Source organism: Mobula hypostoma, chromosome 28 (genome assembly GCF_963921235.1).
Source record: "Mobula hypostoma chromosome 28, sMobHyp1.1, whole genome shotgun sequence".
NCBI classification, from domain to species: Eukaryota; Metazoa; Chordata; class Chondrichthyes; order Myliobatiformes; family Myliobatidae; genus Mobula; species Mobula hypostoma.
Genome location: NC_086124.1, coordinates 16993811 through 17012725, shown reverse-complemented (window position 1 = coordinate 17012725; position 18915 = coordinate 16993811). Strand labels below are relative to the sequence as shown.

At 42.5% G+C, this 18915-nt stretch overlaps 2 protein-coding genes across 4 annotated transcripts in view; one reads left to right on the top strand and one right to left on the bottom strand.

The window, feature by feature from the left end:
- Positions 1 to 18915, bottom strand: part of LOC134339020 (histone H2AX-like) — a 622359-nt gene that overhangs the window by 47656 nt on the left and 555788 nt on the right. The gene's annotated exons all lie outside the window — the stretch shown is intronic.
- The window catches only part of LOC134339131 (tectonic-3-like), a 77550-nt gene that overhangs the window by 33132 nt on the left and 25503 nt on the right, over positions 1 to 18915 (top strand). For all 3 annotated transcript variants that reach the window (XM_063035474.1, XM_063035472.1, XM_063035475.1), the window contains exons 7-10: positions 3185 to 3303; positions 4656 to 4682; positions 6704 to 6784; positions 18052 to 18177. In XM_063035474.1, the coding sequence (XP_062891544.1) occupies positions 3185 to 3303; positions 4656 to 4682; positions 6704 to 6784; positions 18052 to 18177 (353 nt within the window). The remainder of the gene's footprint in view (positions 1 to 3184; positions 3304 to 4655; positions 4683 to 6703; positions 6785 to 18051; positions 18178 to 18915) is intronic.

Here is an 18915-nt window from a genome sequence, read left to right as displayed (position 1 = left end):
AGTTCCCTGTCATTTAATTCGGTGTTGGAACCCTTGGCCATTGCACTTCATGAAGCTACAGATATCCATGGAATTTTCCATAAATGGGACTATTCATAAGATCTCCCTTTATGCTGATGATATCTTAGTTTATGTTTCAAATCCTGAAGAATCCATTCCTCGTTTATTGAAATTATTAAATGAATTTGGAAAGTTTTCGGGACATAAATTAAACCTTCATAAAAGTGAATTATTTCTTCTAAATGATTCTGCTTTTATATATGATGACGTTCCTTTTAAAGTTACGGACTCTTTTAAATATTTAGGTATTATTATCACTAAAAACCACAGAGACCTTTATAGAGTTAATTTAGTTCCTTTAGTGGATTTCATGAAGCAATTATTTTATAGATGGAATCCACTTACACTTTCGTTAGCTGGCTAAATTCATGCAGTTTGAAATGATGATTTTACCAACATTTTTAAATGTATTTCAAAATATTCCTATTTTTTTAACTAAGAAGTTTTTTGATCAGGTTGATTCTATTATTTAATCTTTTGTTTGGAATAATAAAAGACCAAGAATTGGAAAATATCATTTACAAAAATTAAAAAAGGATGGAGGTTTTGCTCGGCCTAATTTAAGAATGTACTATTAGGCTGTTAATATGCATTATGTGTGTTCTTGGTATTTTTTGGTTGATAAAAATGAATGACCACCTTGGACTGATTTGGAATTGAAAGCTGTGAAACAATTTTACTTAACCTCATTTTTTACCTTCTTTACCTGTACAACTGGCGAAAATTTCAAATCTAAATTTATATCCTATGATTAAGCAGTCATTACGAATTTGGTACCAGTTTCGTAATTTTTTTAATCTCAAAAAATTTAACCTTCTTAGTTTAATTTATCGAAATTTTTTATTTAAACCTTCATTAAGTGATCCTACCTTTTTTCTTTGGAGGAATAAAGGAGTCTATTCCTTCATGGATTTTTTTCCAAGAAGGCCGATTGATGTCTTTTGAGAAATTAGTAACTAAATACTCTCTCTCGTACTCACATTTCTTGCAATATCTTCAGGTCAGACATTTCTTACAAGAATATTTAAGTAATTTTCCATATATACAGGATTCTGACCTGTTGGATATTATTTTAAAAATAAATCCTTTAGTGAAAGGTTTTATTGAGTAAATTTATAATTTACTGTTACAACAGTACAATTACCTTTCACTTAAGATTAAGCAAGATTGGGAAAGAGAGCTTATCATGACCTTGATAACGGAGGATTGGTTGCGAATCTTGAAGTTGGTTAACTCTTCGATTTGTGCCAGTCACTCTTTAATTCAATTTAAAATTGTACATCATTACTATTTGACAAAGGAGAGACTGTCTAAAGTGTTTCCTAATGTTGATAGTCAGTGTGATAGATGTAAAACTGAGACAGCTATATTGACACATATGTTTTGGTCGTATTCTGTATTGAAACAGTTTTGGAAATCTATTTTCTCTACAATTTCTAAAGCTTTAAAAATTAATTTACAACCTAATAAATTGACAGTTTTGTTCGGTATAATCCCTCAATATAATCATGGTATTTCTATATCAGACCAACATGTAATTGCATTCGTTACATTATTAGCCAGAAGGGCTACTTTATTGAAATGGAAAGATGTGTCTGCTCCCACTTTGATACAGTGGTTCTTTCAGGTCTTAGTTTGGGGAAAATCAGAAGTCGAACCTTTGATCCTCGTTTTGACTTTGAGAGAAGGTGGGGTTGTTTGACCCGCTACTATCATCTGATTTGAGTTCATTAAGATGGTTTCCTTCTAATTGTTTAATTGGATTTGAGTTGGTGGATTGATGTTTTTCTTTTATGGAAGCTTGTATGGCGTATAGCTCTGGGGTTGTGCTCCCCATGGGTTTTTTTTTCTCTTTTCGTTTTTTTTTGCTAGTGGGGTTTTTTTTTGTTGTAGTTAGCAGGGGTTCTCTTTTTCCTTCTTTCTTTTTTCCCCCCAAAAATTCTTAAAACTTTATTTCTTATTATTATTGGTATATTGTTTAGCTTTGTTAATCAGTTATTTGGTAATTTAGTTCCTCATTGTACATATTGGCATGTTGACTTGATTACTTTAATGTATTTTTTTGTTGATCTCAATAATAATCAATAAAAAAGATTTAAAAATGAAAAATCATGTAGTAGCTGGAATGCAGCATCCATGGTCGACCCCAACCACAGAGGGCCTCATTGATGCATCTACACTTGGATGTCGTTTGACTTAATTTAAATATCATGATTGCATGGCAGAGTTATTGTTACGCAGTAAATCCAAATCAACCCTTTTCAGAGTCAGAATCAAGTTTAAAATCACTAGTATCTGTTGTGAAGTGTGTTGTTATATGGCAGGAGTACAATGCAATACATAATAAAAATACTGTGAATTACACTAAGTGTGTGCCTGTGTACATAGACATTCAACAATTGCATCCATAGATTTTTCTGCATTGCCTTTGGAGATGTCAGTGGCAAGTGTGTATGGGGGCACCTACTACTGCACAGAATCGGAAGAAATTGCAGTAAGTTGTGAATGAAATATGCATCTATATAAAATAGTTCAATGAAATAAATTGTGAGATAGTATTCATGGGTTCAATGCCCATTCAGAAATCTGATGGGAAGGGGGAAGAAACCATTCCTGAATCGTTGAGTGTGTGCCTTCAGGCTCCTGTACCTACTCCCTGATGCTGGCATTGAGAAGAGGGCATGTCCTGGGTGATAGTGGTCCTTAATGATAGAAGTTGCCTTTTTGAGGCATCGCTCCTTCAAGATATCCTTGATGTTGGAGGGGCTAGCGCCCATAATGGAACTGAGTTCAGAAATTTCTGCAGCTGCTTTTGATCCTCTGCAGTAGTAGCCTCCTATATACACTTCCCACTGATATTTCCAACAGTGACGCAGAAAAATCTGTAGATGTAATTGTTGAATGTATTAGAACTCAGTCAGCTCCATTAAGCACCTCGCCACCATGAAGGACATCTTAAATAATTAATGCCTTGAGAAGGAAGCATTTATCTAGGTTGGCACAACATGGTGAACCAGAGGGCCTCTGTGTTCTAAGTTTGTTGTCTGTAATGAAAAGACAATTAAAAGGTGGTAGAGCATTTGATGGAGGGAGTTTAATGTTTTTTTTCCCCCTCTCTGGCTAGGTTTTCTGCAGAGTCGCAACTCCACGTGTTCCCGCAACCTCCAGGACTTGCGCACATCTTGCAACGGGCTCCGTGCATTGAATGCAGCTGAATATTACAAGTACTTTGTCCTTCTCCAGGTGAGGATGCCTTTAATCCTTTCCAGTGATGACATGCCAATGTGGTTCAAGGGGAGGACTTGGTGGAAAAAAAGGGGGTGCTTCTTTTGTAGGTGGAAAGATGATTCTGGCTTCTGCCCCCTCTCTTTCCAGACATGATGAGGGATCTTGGCTTGAAACGTTGACTATTCATTTCCTTCCATAGATGCTGCCTGACTTGCTGAGTTCCTCCAGCATTTTGTGTGTGTTGCCTCCCCCCCTTGAAACTGTGCCCTCCTCATTTTGGACACCCAATGGGCCCTTCCCATTGGTCATGGTTGACCATGGATATTGTGTCCCAACTGCTTACACGATACACAAGCCAGGGCAGAATGACATGGAGAGCAAGTATTGCCCATACAGCAGCTGTGATGAACCCAAAGGAGCAGCAGACACCGATACTTTTTTGCACCATCAGCATTGTAGGAGCTGCCAATCAGCATTGAACTCAATGTAGGACTGCCTCAGGGACTCCAGCTCTGGATTTTTCCTCGGGGTTTACTCCTGAAGCCTTTCCCATGAGTGGGTACTGTCGCAAGGCAGTGGACGTTTGAGACCAGAGTTTTCCATCTCCTAAATGAGCTTCCAGCCATGGCTAATGAGCCCCATCTGCCCAGATGGACTGGTTTTAAGGCACCAGTGACCCGCCTTTGTCCCTTCTCTTGTTAGTAGAAACAGTTCCTCTGGGCTTAGTAGCTAATCCAGGTGTGGCCATGAGCTGAACTTGATTGTCAGAGCCTATTAGAGATGCACATCATTGGGAGCATTTAATAGGTAATGGGGCCTCATCATGAGTAACTCCCACCTACACCCCCCCCCCAAAGCAATGGCAACTTTAAGGACACCCTAAACCTGGGAAAATGACAAAAACTGTTGCAAAGGGAACTGTCAGGTCCCAGATCTCGGAGTCTGTAGATCAGTTTGCTTGGAATTATGATATTGTAATCAGAGCTGTCATCGATAAGTTGTATCTGATGTAAATATCTTTATCAGAATCAGAATCCTTTATTATCGCCAAGTATGTGGACACATACAGGGAATTTGATGCCGGTTTCCCTGAGATCTCGCTGTACAGAATCAAAAAGCAAACAAAACAATAGTGCAAATAATCGTGAACTATATAGAATAAGGTATTCCTGTGTATGTACAGGTGGACTTGGTTTATTATGACGATGCTTCAGAGATGAGTGTATTGCCAGTTGATGGGTAGCACTGACTCAATGGGCTGAACTGCCTGTTTACCTTACTGTAGCTCTTTGTGACTTTGAACGTGGTGCTGGCATTGATTCCCATGTTCTAACCTGCTCTCTCTCCGTGTATTTTGTGTCTTGCAGACTCCGAATACCACAGTCATGAGAGAGGTAAGGCCTCTCTGCCAAGGATTCTGTCATTCTCCTTTGAGCATTCATTTTGACAGGACTAGAATACGGTAGCATAGCAGTTAGTGTAATGCTATTACAGCACCATCAGCTTGGGTTAAATTCAGCAATTTATATGTTCTCCCCATGACTACGCAGGTTTCCTCCGGGTACTCCACTTTCCTCCCACATTCCAAAAAGATGAATGGATTAGTAGGTTCATTGGTCGCATGACTGATGACACAGTCTAGTTGCACCAGAAAGGCCTGTTACTGTGTGGTGCTGTTATAATAATAAAATAAAAGCAAAGGTGTAATCCTAAAGCTTTGTAAGGAGATGGTTTGACCATATTTGGAATAACGTGAATAGATTTTGGGCAGCCCATGTCTGAGGAAGGATGTGCTGGCATTAGAGAGAGTCCAGGGGAGGTTTACGAGAATGATACTGGGATGAAACGGTTAATGTATGAATAGTATTTGATGCCTCCAGGCCTGTACTCACCGGAGTTTAGAAGAATGAAGGGGGAGCGGAATCTCATTAAGACCTTTTGAATATTGAAAGGCCTCGATATAGTGGATGTGGAGATGATGTTTCCACTTTTGGAAGGGTCTCGAACCAGCAGGTACTTAGAATAAAGGTATCTTCCTTTAGGAATGAGGGTGAGGATAGTGTTGTATACTGATATTTTGATCCAGGGTTCTTTTGGAAGACGAGAAAGATGGGCAAAACTTGTTGCTTCACAATTGTTTTATAAGTGCTCAGAGAACAAAGGAATTGGAAATGTAGAGTAGCAAAAGCCTAGAAACTAAGAGCAAAGAATAGAAAAAGATGGTGGGTCAACATGCTCAGCCCTTCTTATACCATAGATACGAGACATTCCATTCAAATTAGTAGATAAGAGTTAATCAGATGTCCCCTATTCAAATAATGCAATAGCAAAGACACTTCTAGAAAGAGAAAGAACCGTAATCACTAGGGGACGTACTGAACGATTGCATGCGTTGAGACCTTCCATTGGTCAGGGATGACCATGGATGTTGCGTCCTGCCTGTCTATGTGATACACAAGCCAGCGTAATATGATATGGAGAGCAAGCTGTTGGTGATGCAGCAGGTTTCCCCTCTTCACATAGCTGATGAATCCAGAGGAACAGCAGAGACTGATACAGTTTGGCACCAGTGGTATTGCAGAAGTTGCCAGTCAGTGTTGAATTTTATGTAGGTCTTCTTAAGGGACTCCAGCTCTGAATGTTTTTATGGGGTTTACTCTCGAAACCTTACGCAGAAGTGGGTGTAGCCTCAAGGCAGTGGACATTTGAGATCAGAGTTTTCCTCCTTCTAGGTGAGTTGCCAACCACGGCTGATGAGCCCCATCTGCCCGAAGCGACTGGTTTTAAAGTGCTAGTAACCTGATTTGTCTCTTCTCCTGTCAATAGAAATGGTTCATCTGGGCTTAGTAACTAAGCCCTACATGAAGGCCAGGAGCTGGACTTGGTTATTAGAGACCTTTTGGGACACATGTCGTTGGGAGCATTTAATAAGTAGTGGGAACTTATCTCCACTACCAACCCTAATATAACACCCTTGAGGATCTGCATATAGAGTGTATAGGTAATTATATAAAATACAAAGTAGCATATAAAGTTAAACTGAAAAATAATAAAAATATTAACAATTACACTATGTAATCTAATAGAGGTGAGCCATACTCTGGCTCCCAATACAGTGGGAGCTTCACTTTGTCTATTATCTGTCCCATTTATGCTCTGGGAGTGAATGATGGAGCGGCACAGTGGGAGCTCCACTTTGCATGTGGCTGGTGCCATTCCTGCTTGGACTGGCGGATGATCAGTACCTCCTCTGAGACTTTGTCATGCAGTAGAACAAAGAAGCCTCCCGGTGCTCGTCCCTTCTGTCGTTTGACAGTCTGGTTGTGTTTCTGTCCCCTTCGCTGTTGCCTGCAGGCATAGCCGGTAGAACTCTGCCTGCTCCATTCACTCTGAGCGTGTTTCTGCTGTGTTCCAGGTGAGGATTCAACCTCAAGGTGGGCGGGTTGTGCCCTCCCCAACTCTTCTGAATGACCTGTGCATCAACGTCATCTCAGAGGTAAGTGAGGTAGTGGTGGTGTGTGTGAGTGGACCCATGTGCTAGCTTTCAGAGTCAGTATGCACAGAAGAAAGGAGTGAGTTAGGGTTCACATTTGTCAGCTATTCTACTGCCTTCTGCGTGGTCTTTTCACGTTTTCGTCCCCAACTCGCTGTAGGCTTTCTCCCCACCCTAAAGAGGTGTGCGCATTAGTATAGTTCTGTAAGACATGAAGCATAAGACCTCTTGTGCAATAAGATGGGCTCATGACCTTACAATCTACCTCATTATGATCTTGCACTTTATTGTTTATCTGCATGCACTTTTGATTGATCTAGAATAATGTAAGACAATAGCAATGCAGTATAAAGTGTAATCCTTTTAATCTATTTCCCAAATTGTGGACTCGCTTTCAAGGACTTTACAACTCATCCTTACTCCCTGTTATTCTGCTAGCATTTAGGGCAGCAATGAAGGTCCTCTTTTTCTGGCAGAGGTTAGAGCTTCCTTCATCATGTCAATAGCTTCCTCTCAGATTTCACTTCTGTCAGTCCTGAAAGTCCCGGGTGTAGGCTGAGGAATACTGTCACACTCAGATGTAGGAGGATTCTTCATTGCTGTTTCCATAAGTTTTGTTTTACCAGTTAGGGTTGTTGGTCGTGAGCTGAATCCCTGAACCTGGAGGACCAGTGAACCACATTTAGTTTGGCATTTACCCATTTTGACCTGTTTGGCATGGGATACCCAACCAACACCCAGCGTGGCTCTCCGGAACACAGAAGCATGCAAGCCTCCAAACTCTACGACAAGTTTGTGGTCCTCTTGGACGTTTACAACTCATGTTCTCAGCATTTTTTTTTGTCTGTCTGTCTGTCTAGTCTTCTTTTGCATATTGGATGTTGATAGTCTTTGTGTGCAGTTTTTCATTGATTCTACTGCATTTCTTTGTTCTTCTGTGAATGCCTGCAAGAAAATGAATCTCAGGGTGGTATATGGTGGCAGACCTACTTTGGTAACAAACTTACTTTGAAGTTTGAACCTATTCTGCATTATTACTGTTTTTCCTTGTTTTAGCTCAATGGATGATGGGGTGGAGATGTGTGTGTACCAAAGGAGGTGCAAGGCGTTCCTTCCCTCTGCTAGCTTGCAGGTCACCTTTAGGCAAGGTGTTGCAACTGCTTAGCAACCCCCTCCTTTGCCCAAGCAGGGTCATGTGAAGCCATGGGAGCAAGTGGGGGGTGGTTGTACCAGCAGCTGGTCTATATCACGTCTGGTTATGCAACCACTGGCGCCAGGCAGACAATGGCTGGGCTCACCCATCTTGTAGAAGACAATGCAAACCACTTCTGTATAAAAATTTGTCAAGAACAATCATGGTCATGGGAAAGGCTACGATCGCATATGTCATAGGAGACGTTATGAAAGAACTCACCTCCATGCATTGTGTAATGATTTGATCTGTATGAACAATATGCAAGTCAACCTTTTCACTGCATCTTTGCACGTGTGACAATTTTATACCAATTAGACCAGAATTAGCCCATTTGTTTCATCAAGTGTGTTTTGCTGCATTTGGTTATGGCTGCTTCCCCATTTATTCCTGATGTTATTTATTCCCTCTCCACCCATTTCCCCCGCAATCTCACTAATCAAGAGCCTGTCAACCTCCACTTTAAGTGTACCCAACAACTTAGCCTCCACAGCCATTCTGTTGAAATGCATTCCAGATTCACCGCCCACTGGTCAAGGACATTCCTCCTCATCTCAGTTCTGAAGGGATGCCCTTTTATTCTAAGGTCATGGCCTCTTATCCTAGACTCTCCCACTACTGAGAAATGCCCTCTGCACATCCTCCATGTTCTGGCCCTTTCAAGGTTCAGTAGGTTTCAATGAGGTCATCTTCTCTTCCCCCTCACCTCTAAACTCCAATCCATAAGACCGAGAAGCTGGAGCTTTTGGTTTTTGTGCAGCTACAAGCAATTGACTTACAGACATCCGATAGCAGTCGCTCACTGACTGAGTCATTGAGGCTGGTTGGTGGCCACTCTGCCATTGTAGTTTCCATGAGTCTGTTCTGCAGACTGTTACAGAACCATAGAACCATAGAGAATGGAAAGAGGCCTTTTGTCCAACTCACCATGTCAGTTTAGTGTCCTGGAGCACTACTGTGCAGAAACGGGTCCTTCAGCCCATCCTGCCCATGCCGATCTGGTCTTCTGCCTTGTCCCATCTACCTTTACCCGGACCATAGCCCTTCGTACTTCTGTCATACACATACATATTGAATCTAAATAAACGTCTCTTAACTACAGCTTGTTCCACTCTCGCAGCACTCTGAGTGAAGAAGTTCCTCCACAAGTTACTGTTAAATATTTCAGCTTTTGCAGGGGAAAGCCTGTATGTATTTACTCTATCTATAGCTGTTATAATTTAATTTCCTTGGATAACATCTCACCTCATTCTCCTGTGCTGTGAGGAGTAAGAGGAGTAAAGTTCTAATCTATTCAACCTTTCCCCTACAACTCAGGACTCTCGATTCCCAGCAACATCCTTGTAAATTTTGTCTGAACTCTATCTCATTGATATCTTCCCTGTAGGTTGACTAAGATCAAGTTCAGGTTTATTGTACATATATGGATCCAAACTAAACAACGTTCCTCCGCATCAGGATTCACCCACACAACATGTATCGTACATAGCACATAAATCAAAATCTTATACCATGAATTAATTAATAAAATATAATTCAAAATGCATGTAGTAAAGTGTAACACAGATAATATAGTAAACAGCTTGCTATCCTAGTGATGAGATCACAGTGGTGGCAACGTATTCATTACTTTCACAGCCTGAGCAAAGAAGCTGTTACCTAGTCTGGCAATCCTAGTCCTGATGCTCCTGTACCTACTTCGTGATGGTACTGAGTTAAAGAAATTGTGAGATGGGTGGTAGAGACCTTCAACAATGCTTTGGGTTCTTTGTCTGCAACACTCCTGGTAAATGTCAGAAATAGGGGAGAGGGAGACCCCGGTGATCCTCTTGGTGGTTTTCACTGTCTCCTGTAGGGTCTTGCAGTCTGATGCCTTGCAGCTTCTGTACCACACAATAATGCAGCCAGACAGAACAGTCTGGATGGGGCTCCTGTAGAAAATTGTTAGAAAGATGCTCATCTGCTCTCGCCCCATTTGCGACTGTCTCTGAAAACCTTTCCGAATGAAGTAATATGTACATGTCTTTTATATGTTGCCTGAAGCACTTCCTCTAGTATCTGTTTCATAGTTTCCCCTGTTAAATTTCTGCACTTAAACCTGTGCCCTCTAGTTCTTAATTTCCTAACCCTGGGGAAAAAAAGTGTACATATTTGCTCTATCTGTGCCCCTCATGGTTTTATACACCTCTTTCAGGTCACCCCTCACTCTCCTATGCTCCAAGAAGTAAAGTCACAGCCTACTTAATGTCTCCATAGAACCCACTGGAGTACTGGCAACACTCAAGGAGGAGGCTATGTAGCATCCTTATCAGGACCATCAGACTCAACAGTTATTTTCCTCAAGCAGTAAAGCTGATCAACACCTCCACCCACTAACCCACCCCTCTACAACCCCAACCACCACTGCTTTATCATTTCCTGTCAGAATCACCTTATGTACAGACTCTGCTGTGCCTAGTGTCACTTCATGGACATATATATAAGCTACCTTATGTATTTATATTTCTGTTTTTATATTATTGTTGTGTTCTTTGTCTTGTGTTTTTTTGTGTGTTGTATTGGATCTGGGGTAGCTTTCTTTTGGATCTCTTTACACTGGAAATGACATCAAACAATCTTGAATATTGAACACAAACGAGAAAATCTGCAGATTCTGGAAATCAAAGAAATACACGCAAAATGCTGGAGGAACTCAGCAGGCCAGGCAGCATTGATGGAAAAGAGTAAAAGGTTGACGTTTTGGGGCAAAACCCTTTATCATGTGTGAGTCCTGATGAAGGTTTTGTCCCAAAATGTCGACTGTTTTCTCTTTTCCATAGATGCTGCCTGGCCAGCAGAATTCCTGCAGCATTTTGTGTTGAATATTGAACATCCTGCAAAATCTCCTTAGTATTCTTTCCAGCATAATGGCATCTTTCCAATAGTAGGGCGACCAAAACCGAACACAGTTGTCCAAGCGGCCTCACTATTGCTTCCTGTAAAACTTCAATATAACATCCCTCTAATATACTCATAGCCCTGACTGCTGAAGGCCAGCAGGCAAAAGTCTTCCCCACTACCCTATCTACCTGTGTTGCCACTTTGAGGGGCTATGTACCTGTACTCCTGGGTCCTTTTGGTCCACAACACTCCACGGCTCTACCATTCACAGTGAAAATCCTACCTGTTGTACATTTCCAACTTTTGAACATTTTGAATTATGAACAGCTGCAGTCATAGTCTTACAGCATGGAAACAGGACTTTCAAAGTACAAAGTAAATTTATTATCAAAGCGCATATACGTCTCCATAAACAACCCTGAGATTTATTTTCTTGCAGGCATTCACAGTAAGTGCAAGAAAAACAAAAGGATCAATGAAAGAGTGTACCTAACAGGACAGACAGCAACCAATGTGCAAAAAAACACTAAAGAGAAAAAAATGATAACTAAATATTGAGAACATTGAGAGTCCTTGATAGCGAGTCCATAGGTTGTGGGAGCAGTGATGGAGTGAGTGGGGTGAACCCTTCTGGTTCTATAGCCTGATGGTTGAAGGGTAATAACTGTTCATGAACCTGGTGGTGCAGGTCTTGATGCTCCTGTACCACTACCTTGATGGCAGTGGCAAAAAGAGAATGTGCCTGGGTGTGGGGGTCCTTGATGATGGTTGCTGCTTTCCTGTGACAGTGCTCCATGTAGATGTGTTTAGTGGTGGGAGGGCTTTACCTGTGATGGACTGGGCCATATCCACTACTTTTTGTAGGCTTTTCTGCCAAAGGGCATTGGTATTTCCATATCAGCCTGTGATGCAGCCAGTCAATATATTCTCCACCTTGCCTTCTATAAAAGTTTGTCAAAGTTTTAGATGACGTACTGAATCTTAGCAAACTTCTAAGAAAGAGAGGCGACATAGGGGATATTCAATGAAGTGGAAGAATTATTAGAGATGTATGCCTAGTAGTACAACATAGGGAGTTTCATAAGTGGACATTTCTTTCCTAGTAACTCAGGTCTCCAAGTCCATTCAGTGTCCTGGTGTATCTTTAAGTTTTGAGGAACAGATCCCTGTCATAAACCATAGATTTCCTAAGTTATTTGGGCATCAGATAATGCTCCTGGTGTGTATGTATATGGCAGAAGTTGGAGAAAGTTGTTGGTGATGCAGGGAGGGCACTAGGGGATTTTTTTTTTTAGCATTTCAGTTCTTGGAAAGTGTCTTGTTCATCCTGAAACAAAATTAAACAGTACAGGCATTTCAGCCTATGATGTTGTGCTGATCTTTTAACCTACTCCAAGAACAATCTCAGCCAGCCTTCCCACCTATATTTTTCTTACATCCATGTCCCTATCTAAGAGTCTCTTAAATGTCTCCATTGTATCTGTTCTGGCATTATGTTCCAAGTACTTATCACTCTCTGTGTCAAACTACCTCTGACATACATACTCAACTTCCCTCCAATCACCTTAAAGGTATATCCTCTCATATTGGCCATTACTGCCCTGGGAAAAAGGAGCTGGCTGCACACTTCAGTTGTTCACTCTAGCAACACACACAAAAGTTGCTGGTGAACTCAGCAGGCCAGGCAGCATCTCTAGGAAGAGGTACAGTTGACGTTTCGGGTGGAGACCCCTCGACAGAACTAACTGAAAGAAGAGCTGGTAAGAGATTTGAAAGTGGGAGAGGGAGGGGCAGATCCGAAATGATAGGAGAAGACAGGAGGAGGAGGGATGGAGCCAAGAGCTGGACAGTTGATTGGCAAAAGGGATATGAGAGGATCATGGGACAGGAGGCTGAATGCTGAACTGTAGTCTTAGAACAGCATTCTCACATAAGCATCCCTCTTCTCCAGATGTGCAAGGACGGTGTGTAGAGCTGTGGTTATTGCGTCATCTATCGATTGGTTGTGTCAGAAGGCAAATTGTAGGGGGCCAGTGTGGATGGCAGAGGAGTTGATCATGAGGCATAAACCTCAAACTTTTTTTTTAGTCACTCATTAGTCCTAATCCATCTGAATCGCTGCATCCGGTACAGAAGGGGATAACGAGGATTCCATTAAACAAAGGATGCAAGTGGTCCTAATGTCCCTCTGATACAGCACCCTAGCTCTTTCTCTATCCCCAAGGATGGCAGTCTGACCTACTGAATGTTCTTGACATTTTCTGCTTTGGATAGATTAGTCCGACACTGTATGGGCCCTTCAGCCCACAATGTTGTGCTAACTATATAAACCTACTCAACAATTAATCTAATCATCAGCGATTATGCAGATACTGGAAATCCAGAACAACACACACCCGAAGTGCTGGGAGCAATCAGCTGATCCGGCAGCATGTATGAAAATGAATAAGCGATTGGATTTTCGGGTCGAGACTCTTCATCAGGATTAGAAAGGAAAGGGAAAGATGCCAGAATAAGGAGGTGGGGAAAGGGATGAAGCTGCCTGACCTGCTGAGTTCCTCCATCATTTTGTGTGTGTTGCCCACGATTAATCTAACCCTTCCCTCCTATACACCCCATAGCCCTCCTTTTTTTGTAGATCGATAGGCCTGTTTAAAAGTTTTGTAGGTGTCTCTTCCATCTCTGTCACCAGTCCCTGGCACTGTGTTCCAGGCATATGCCACTCTTTCTAAAAAAAAACACCTAACTTCGACATCTCTCCTAATTTTTCCTTCACTCTCCCTACTGGAAGATGTCCTCCAGTACTAACATTGCCACCTTGGGAAAAACACTCTGGCTGCCCATTCTATGTATGCCTCTCATAACAATTCACCTTTGTCAGGACCCACTCCTCTTCCTTTTTCTCTGAAGAGAAAAGCCCTAGCTCATTCAGCCTTTCCACATAATATAAGGAATGTTTTCCAGTCCAGGTAGCTTGGGTTCATTTTGGTTGGATCTGGAGATGATATGAGATGAGAAATTTTTTTAAGCCAGAGAGTAATGAATATCTGGACTTCATTGCCATAGATGGCTGTGGAGGCTGAGTCATTTGCTATATTTAAAGCAGCTGTTTATAGGTACTTGATTAGTAAGGATATCAAAGATTACAGGGAGATGGTGGGAGAATGGGGTTGAGAGGGATAATAAATCAGCCTTAATGGAATAGCAGAGTGGACTCAATGGGCCAAAGGTCTAATTCTGCTCCTATTTCTTATTGTTTCACTATACTCATCACACTGCATGAACGAGTTGCCTCTTTGGTCTCTTTTAAGTCCTGTTGCGCTCACATCAAACTTGGACTCTCTGGTTTTTGATTCCCTTTCAATGGGAGAAAGACCATAAGATATAGGAGCAGAATTAGGCCATTTGGCCTATTGAGTCTGCTCTGCTATTTCATCATGGCTAATCCATTTCCCTCTCACCCCCCAATCTCCTGCCTTCGCTCTGCATCCCTTCATACCCTGACTAATCAAGAATCTATTAACCTCTGTCTTAAGGATAAGACATAGGAGCAGAATTAGGCCATTTGGCCTATTGAGTATGTTCCGCCATTCAACCATGGCTGACCCTTTCCTGTCCTCAGCTCCACTCCCTGGACTTCTCCCTGTAACCTTTGATGCCATGTCCAATCAAGAACCTATCAATCTCTGCCTTAATTAAACCCAAGAACCTGGCCTCCACAGCTGTCTGTGGTAACAAATTCCACAAATTCACCACCTCCTGGTTAAAGAAATTTCTCTGCATCTCTGTTTTAAATGCACACCCCTTTATCCTGAGGCTGTGCCCTCTTGTCCAAGACTCCCCCACCATGAGAAACACTCTTTTCACATCTACTCTTTTGAGGCCTTTCAACATTCAAAAGACTTTAGTGAAATCCCCCCCTCATCCTTCTAAATTCCAGTGAGTACAGACCCAGTGCCTTCAAATGTTCCTCATATGATAGCGCTTTCATTCCAGGATTCATGCTTGAACCTCCTCTGAACCCTCTCCAGTGCCTGCACATCTTTTCTTAGATGAGGTGCCCAAAAACTGTTCACAATACTCAAGGAACATCCCAGATCCTGTATTCTAGACCTTTGAAATGAATGCTAACATTGCTTTGCCTTCCTCACCACTGACTCACCCTCAGAGTTAACCTTTAGGGTGTTCTGCACAAGGACTTCCATGCCCCTTTGCCTCTCAGATTTTTGGATTTTTCTCTCCTTTTAGGAAATAGTCTGCTCATTTATTTCTATTACCAAAGTGCAAGACCATGTATTTTCCAACATTGTATTTCATTTGCCGCTTTCGGGCAAGAATGGGCAAATTCTTCTAATCTTTCGAAGTTCTTCTGCAGCCTACCTATTTCCTCAACACTACGTGCCCCTTCACCAATCTGCATATCATCTGCAAACTTGGCAGCAAAGCCGTCTATTCCATCATCTAAAGCATTGATTTACAGCATATAAAGAACTGGTCCCAACACCGAATCCTGTGGAACACCACTAGTCACTGGCAGCCAACCAGAAAAGGATCCTATTATTCCCACTTGCTGCCTCCTACCAATCAGCCAATGCTCTAACCATGCAAGTAACTTTCCTGTAATACCATGGGCTCTTAACTTGTAAACAGTCTCATGTGTGGCACTTTGTCAAAGGCCTTCTGTAAGTCCAAATATACAACATCTACTGCATCCCCTTTATTAATCCTACTTCTAATCTCCTCAAAGAATTCCAACAGGTTCGTCAAGCAAGATTTTCCTTCAAGGAAACCATACTGACTTTGTCGTACCTTGTTCTGTGTCACCTAGTACTCCATAACCACATCCTTAACAATTGACTACAAATGACTTGGCCACCGCAGCTGCTGGTGGCAACAAATCGTACAGATTCACCATTCTCCGGCTAAAGAAATTTCTCTTATTTCAGTTCTAAAAAGACATAGCTCTATTCTGAGCCTGTGTCCTCTGGTCTTAGACTCCCTCAAAATCAGAAACAACCTCTCCACAACCACTCTTTTGAGGCCTTTTAATATTTGAGAGGTTTCAATGAAATCTCCCTCATTCTTCTGAGTTCTAGTGAGTTCAGGCCCGGAATCTTCAGTCACTTCTCATATGATAAGCCTTTCCATCTCAGAATTATTTTCGTGAACCTGTGTGCATTCACCCTTCCCATAGGCAAGGTGATTTTTTTTACATCTCCACAAGGTCACAGGGATACTGGGTGTTAAGGAGGTCTTTTGACATGGTGGAATTTGTGACTGGGCATCCTATCACACTCACCTCAATAATAAGCAAATGCTTTGAGAGGCTGGTCAAGGACTACATCTGCAGCTTGCTACCACCCAAACTAGACCCCCTACGATTCGCCTACCGACACAACCGATGGACAGATGATGCAATAGCTGCTGCTGTACATGCCGTCCTTACACATCTGAAGAAGAAGGATGCTTATGTTAGAATGTTGTACTTGGACTACAGTTCAGCATTCAACACCGTAGTTCCATCCAGGCTCGACAAGAAGCTCAGAGTCCTCGGCCTTGACCCTGTCTTGTCCAGCTAGATCCTGGACTTCCTGTCAGATCGCCAGCAGATTGTAAGAGTGGGCTCCCTCACCTCCAACCCTCTGACTCTCAATACAGGAGCCCCTCAGGGCTGCGTACTGAGTCCCCTCCTTTATTTCATGTATACCTATGACTGTGTTGTCACCCACAGCCCCAATCTGCTAATTAAATTTGCTGACGACACTACATTGATTGGCCTTATCTTAAACAATAAAAAGGTGGCCTACAAGGAAGAAGTAATCTCTCTTATACAGTGGTGTCAAGGAAGCAGCCTCTCCCTCAATGTCGCAAAAACAAAGGAGCTGGTTGTGTATTACAGGAGGAATGGAGACGGACTAACCCCTATTGACATCAATGGATCTGGGGTTGAAGTGGTAAACAGCTTTAAGTTCCTCGGCATCCACATCACCAAGAACCTCACGTGGTCTGTACACATCACCTGGGTGGTGAAAAAGGCACAATAGCATCTCTTTCACCTCAGATAGTTGAGGAAGTTTGGTATGGGCCCCCAAATCCTAAAACTTTCTACAGGGGCACATTTGAGAGCATTCCGACTGGCTGCATCACAGCCTGGTATGGGAACTGTACGTCCCTTAATCACAGGACACTGCAGAGAGTGGTGCGGACAGCCCAGCGCATCTGTAGTTGTGAACTTCCCATGATTCAGGACATTTACAATGATAGGTGTGTAAAAAAGGGCCCATAGGATCATTGGGGACCCAAGCCATCCCAACCACAATCTATTCCAGCTGCTACCATCTGGGAAGCGGTACCGCAGCAAAAAAGTCAGGAGCAGCAGGCTCTCGAATGGCTTCTTCCCCCAGACCATCAGACTGATGAACTCATGGTGACTTGAGTATACTCTCTATTACATTGTTCTATTTATTATAAATTACTATGATTGCACACTGCACATTTAGATGGAGACGTAACATAAAGATGTATGTCTTTCTTATGTATGTGAAGGATGTAAGAAATAAAGTCAATTCAATTCAATCCTTCGTGATGCTACTGGCTTTTTTCTGACACCTTTCCACATGTGTCCTCGGTGGCAGGTAGGCTAGTGCCAGTGATGCGTTGGGCAGTTTTGACTACCAGTTGTAGAGCCATCCTATCTGCCACAGTGCAATTTCCATATCGTGTAATGATGCATCATGTTAGGCTGCTCTCTACTAGCCATCTGTAGAATGATGTGAGCATAGGTGTGCAAGATATAGTCCAGCTATCCATCTATAAAACGCTTGAGTTCCTGATGAACCAATGTCAATAACTCCCTTCCTCTTCTTGCTACTAGCTCTCCCCTCAGCCTCCACCACATCACAGAAAACAACAGAAGTTTTCTCTACCTCTCCTGATCCCACTCCTCATGGGTTGTGGTTCCCTACAAAGCTACCGACATTGGAGTCATGGGGCCACGGAAGGAAATGGGAGATCCTGGGGGGGAAATCTGTGGAGTAATGAGAGATATAGGCAAGCACCGCACAACACCAGGGGGTCAAGGTCGAACAGGTTGTCTGAGCTCTGAGGTGGCATTTCCACTGTCCAGCACATGAGACCAAGATTCAGGCTATCACAAAGCAATCATTGAGTGCATATTTCCTCCTCCTGTCCCTCCCAGGTGACCTACATGATAAGAAGTCGAGGCCGAGAAGGGATCGTTGAGGCAAACGTCAGCTTCACCTTCACGAACGTATCATTGACGGCCACCAGTATTCAGCAAACCTATCGCGTCTTCTTTGTAATGGTGAGTTCAGGGTCCAGAAAGTGACAGATTCAGATTTAGATTAATTTATTATGTGTACATGAAAAGATAAAGTGAAATGTGTCATCTGTGTTTACACCCAACACAGCCAACAATGTACTAGGGGCAGCCCGCAAGTGTCGCCATATATTCCAGTGTTTTGCAATGCTTGACAGAACAACACAGAGGACAATAAAACAGAGCAATAGCTGTGAAACAAGACCTGTTCCTCCCTCCTTCACACCCATGCCGGCTTGTCTAGTGCATGCTAAGTTGGTTTTCTGCTTAGTCACACCTAGCTGCAACTGAACATACCCCTCTCATCCAAGTATGTCTCCAGACACTGGTCCCTGACTTCACTCTTGGACTTGCAGAGATTCAGAGACCCGGGCTCTGGTTATCAGACCTCGATGTCTGGACTTGTGATTGATGATGAGGCTTCGATCCAGACCTCCGATCAGCCTTTAGGCCTCAATCTAGACCTCTAATCTGCCTTTGAGCTTCGATCTTCAGCCCAGGATGCACAGATGATAGCAGGAATCAAATGTGAACAGCAATCACAGAGTTTGTATGAGGGGTGTGTGGGGCCCTTCATAATGCTGTTTGCTTTACGGATGCAGCGTGTGGTGTAAATGTCTGTAATGGCAGGAAGAGAGACGCCGATGATGATCTCAGCTGAATTCACTATCCACTGCAAGGTCTTGCAATCTGAGATGGTGCAATTTCCGAACTAGGCAGTGA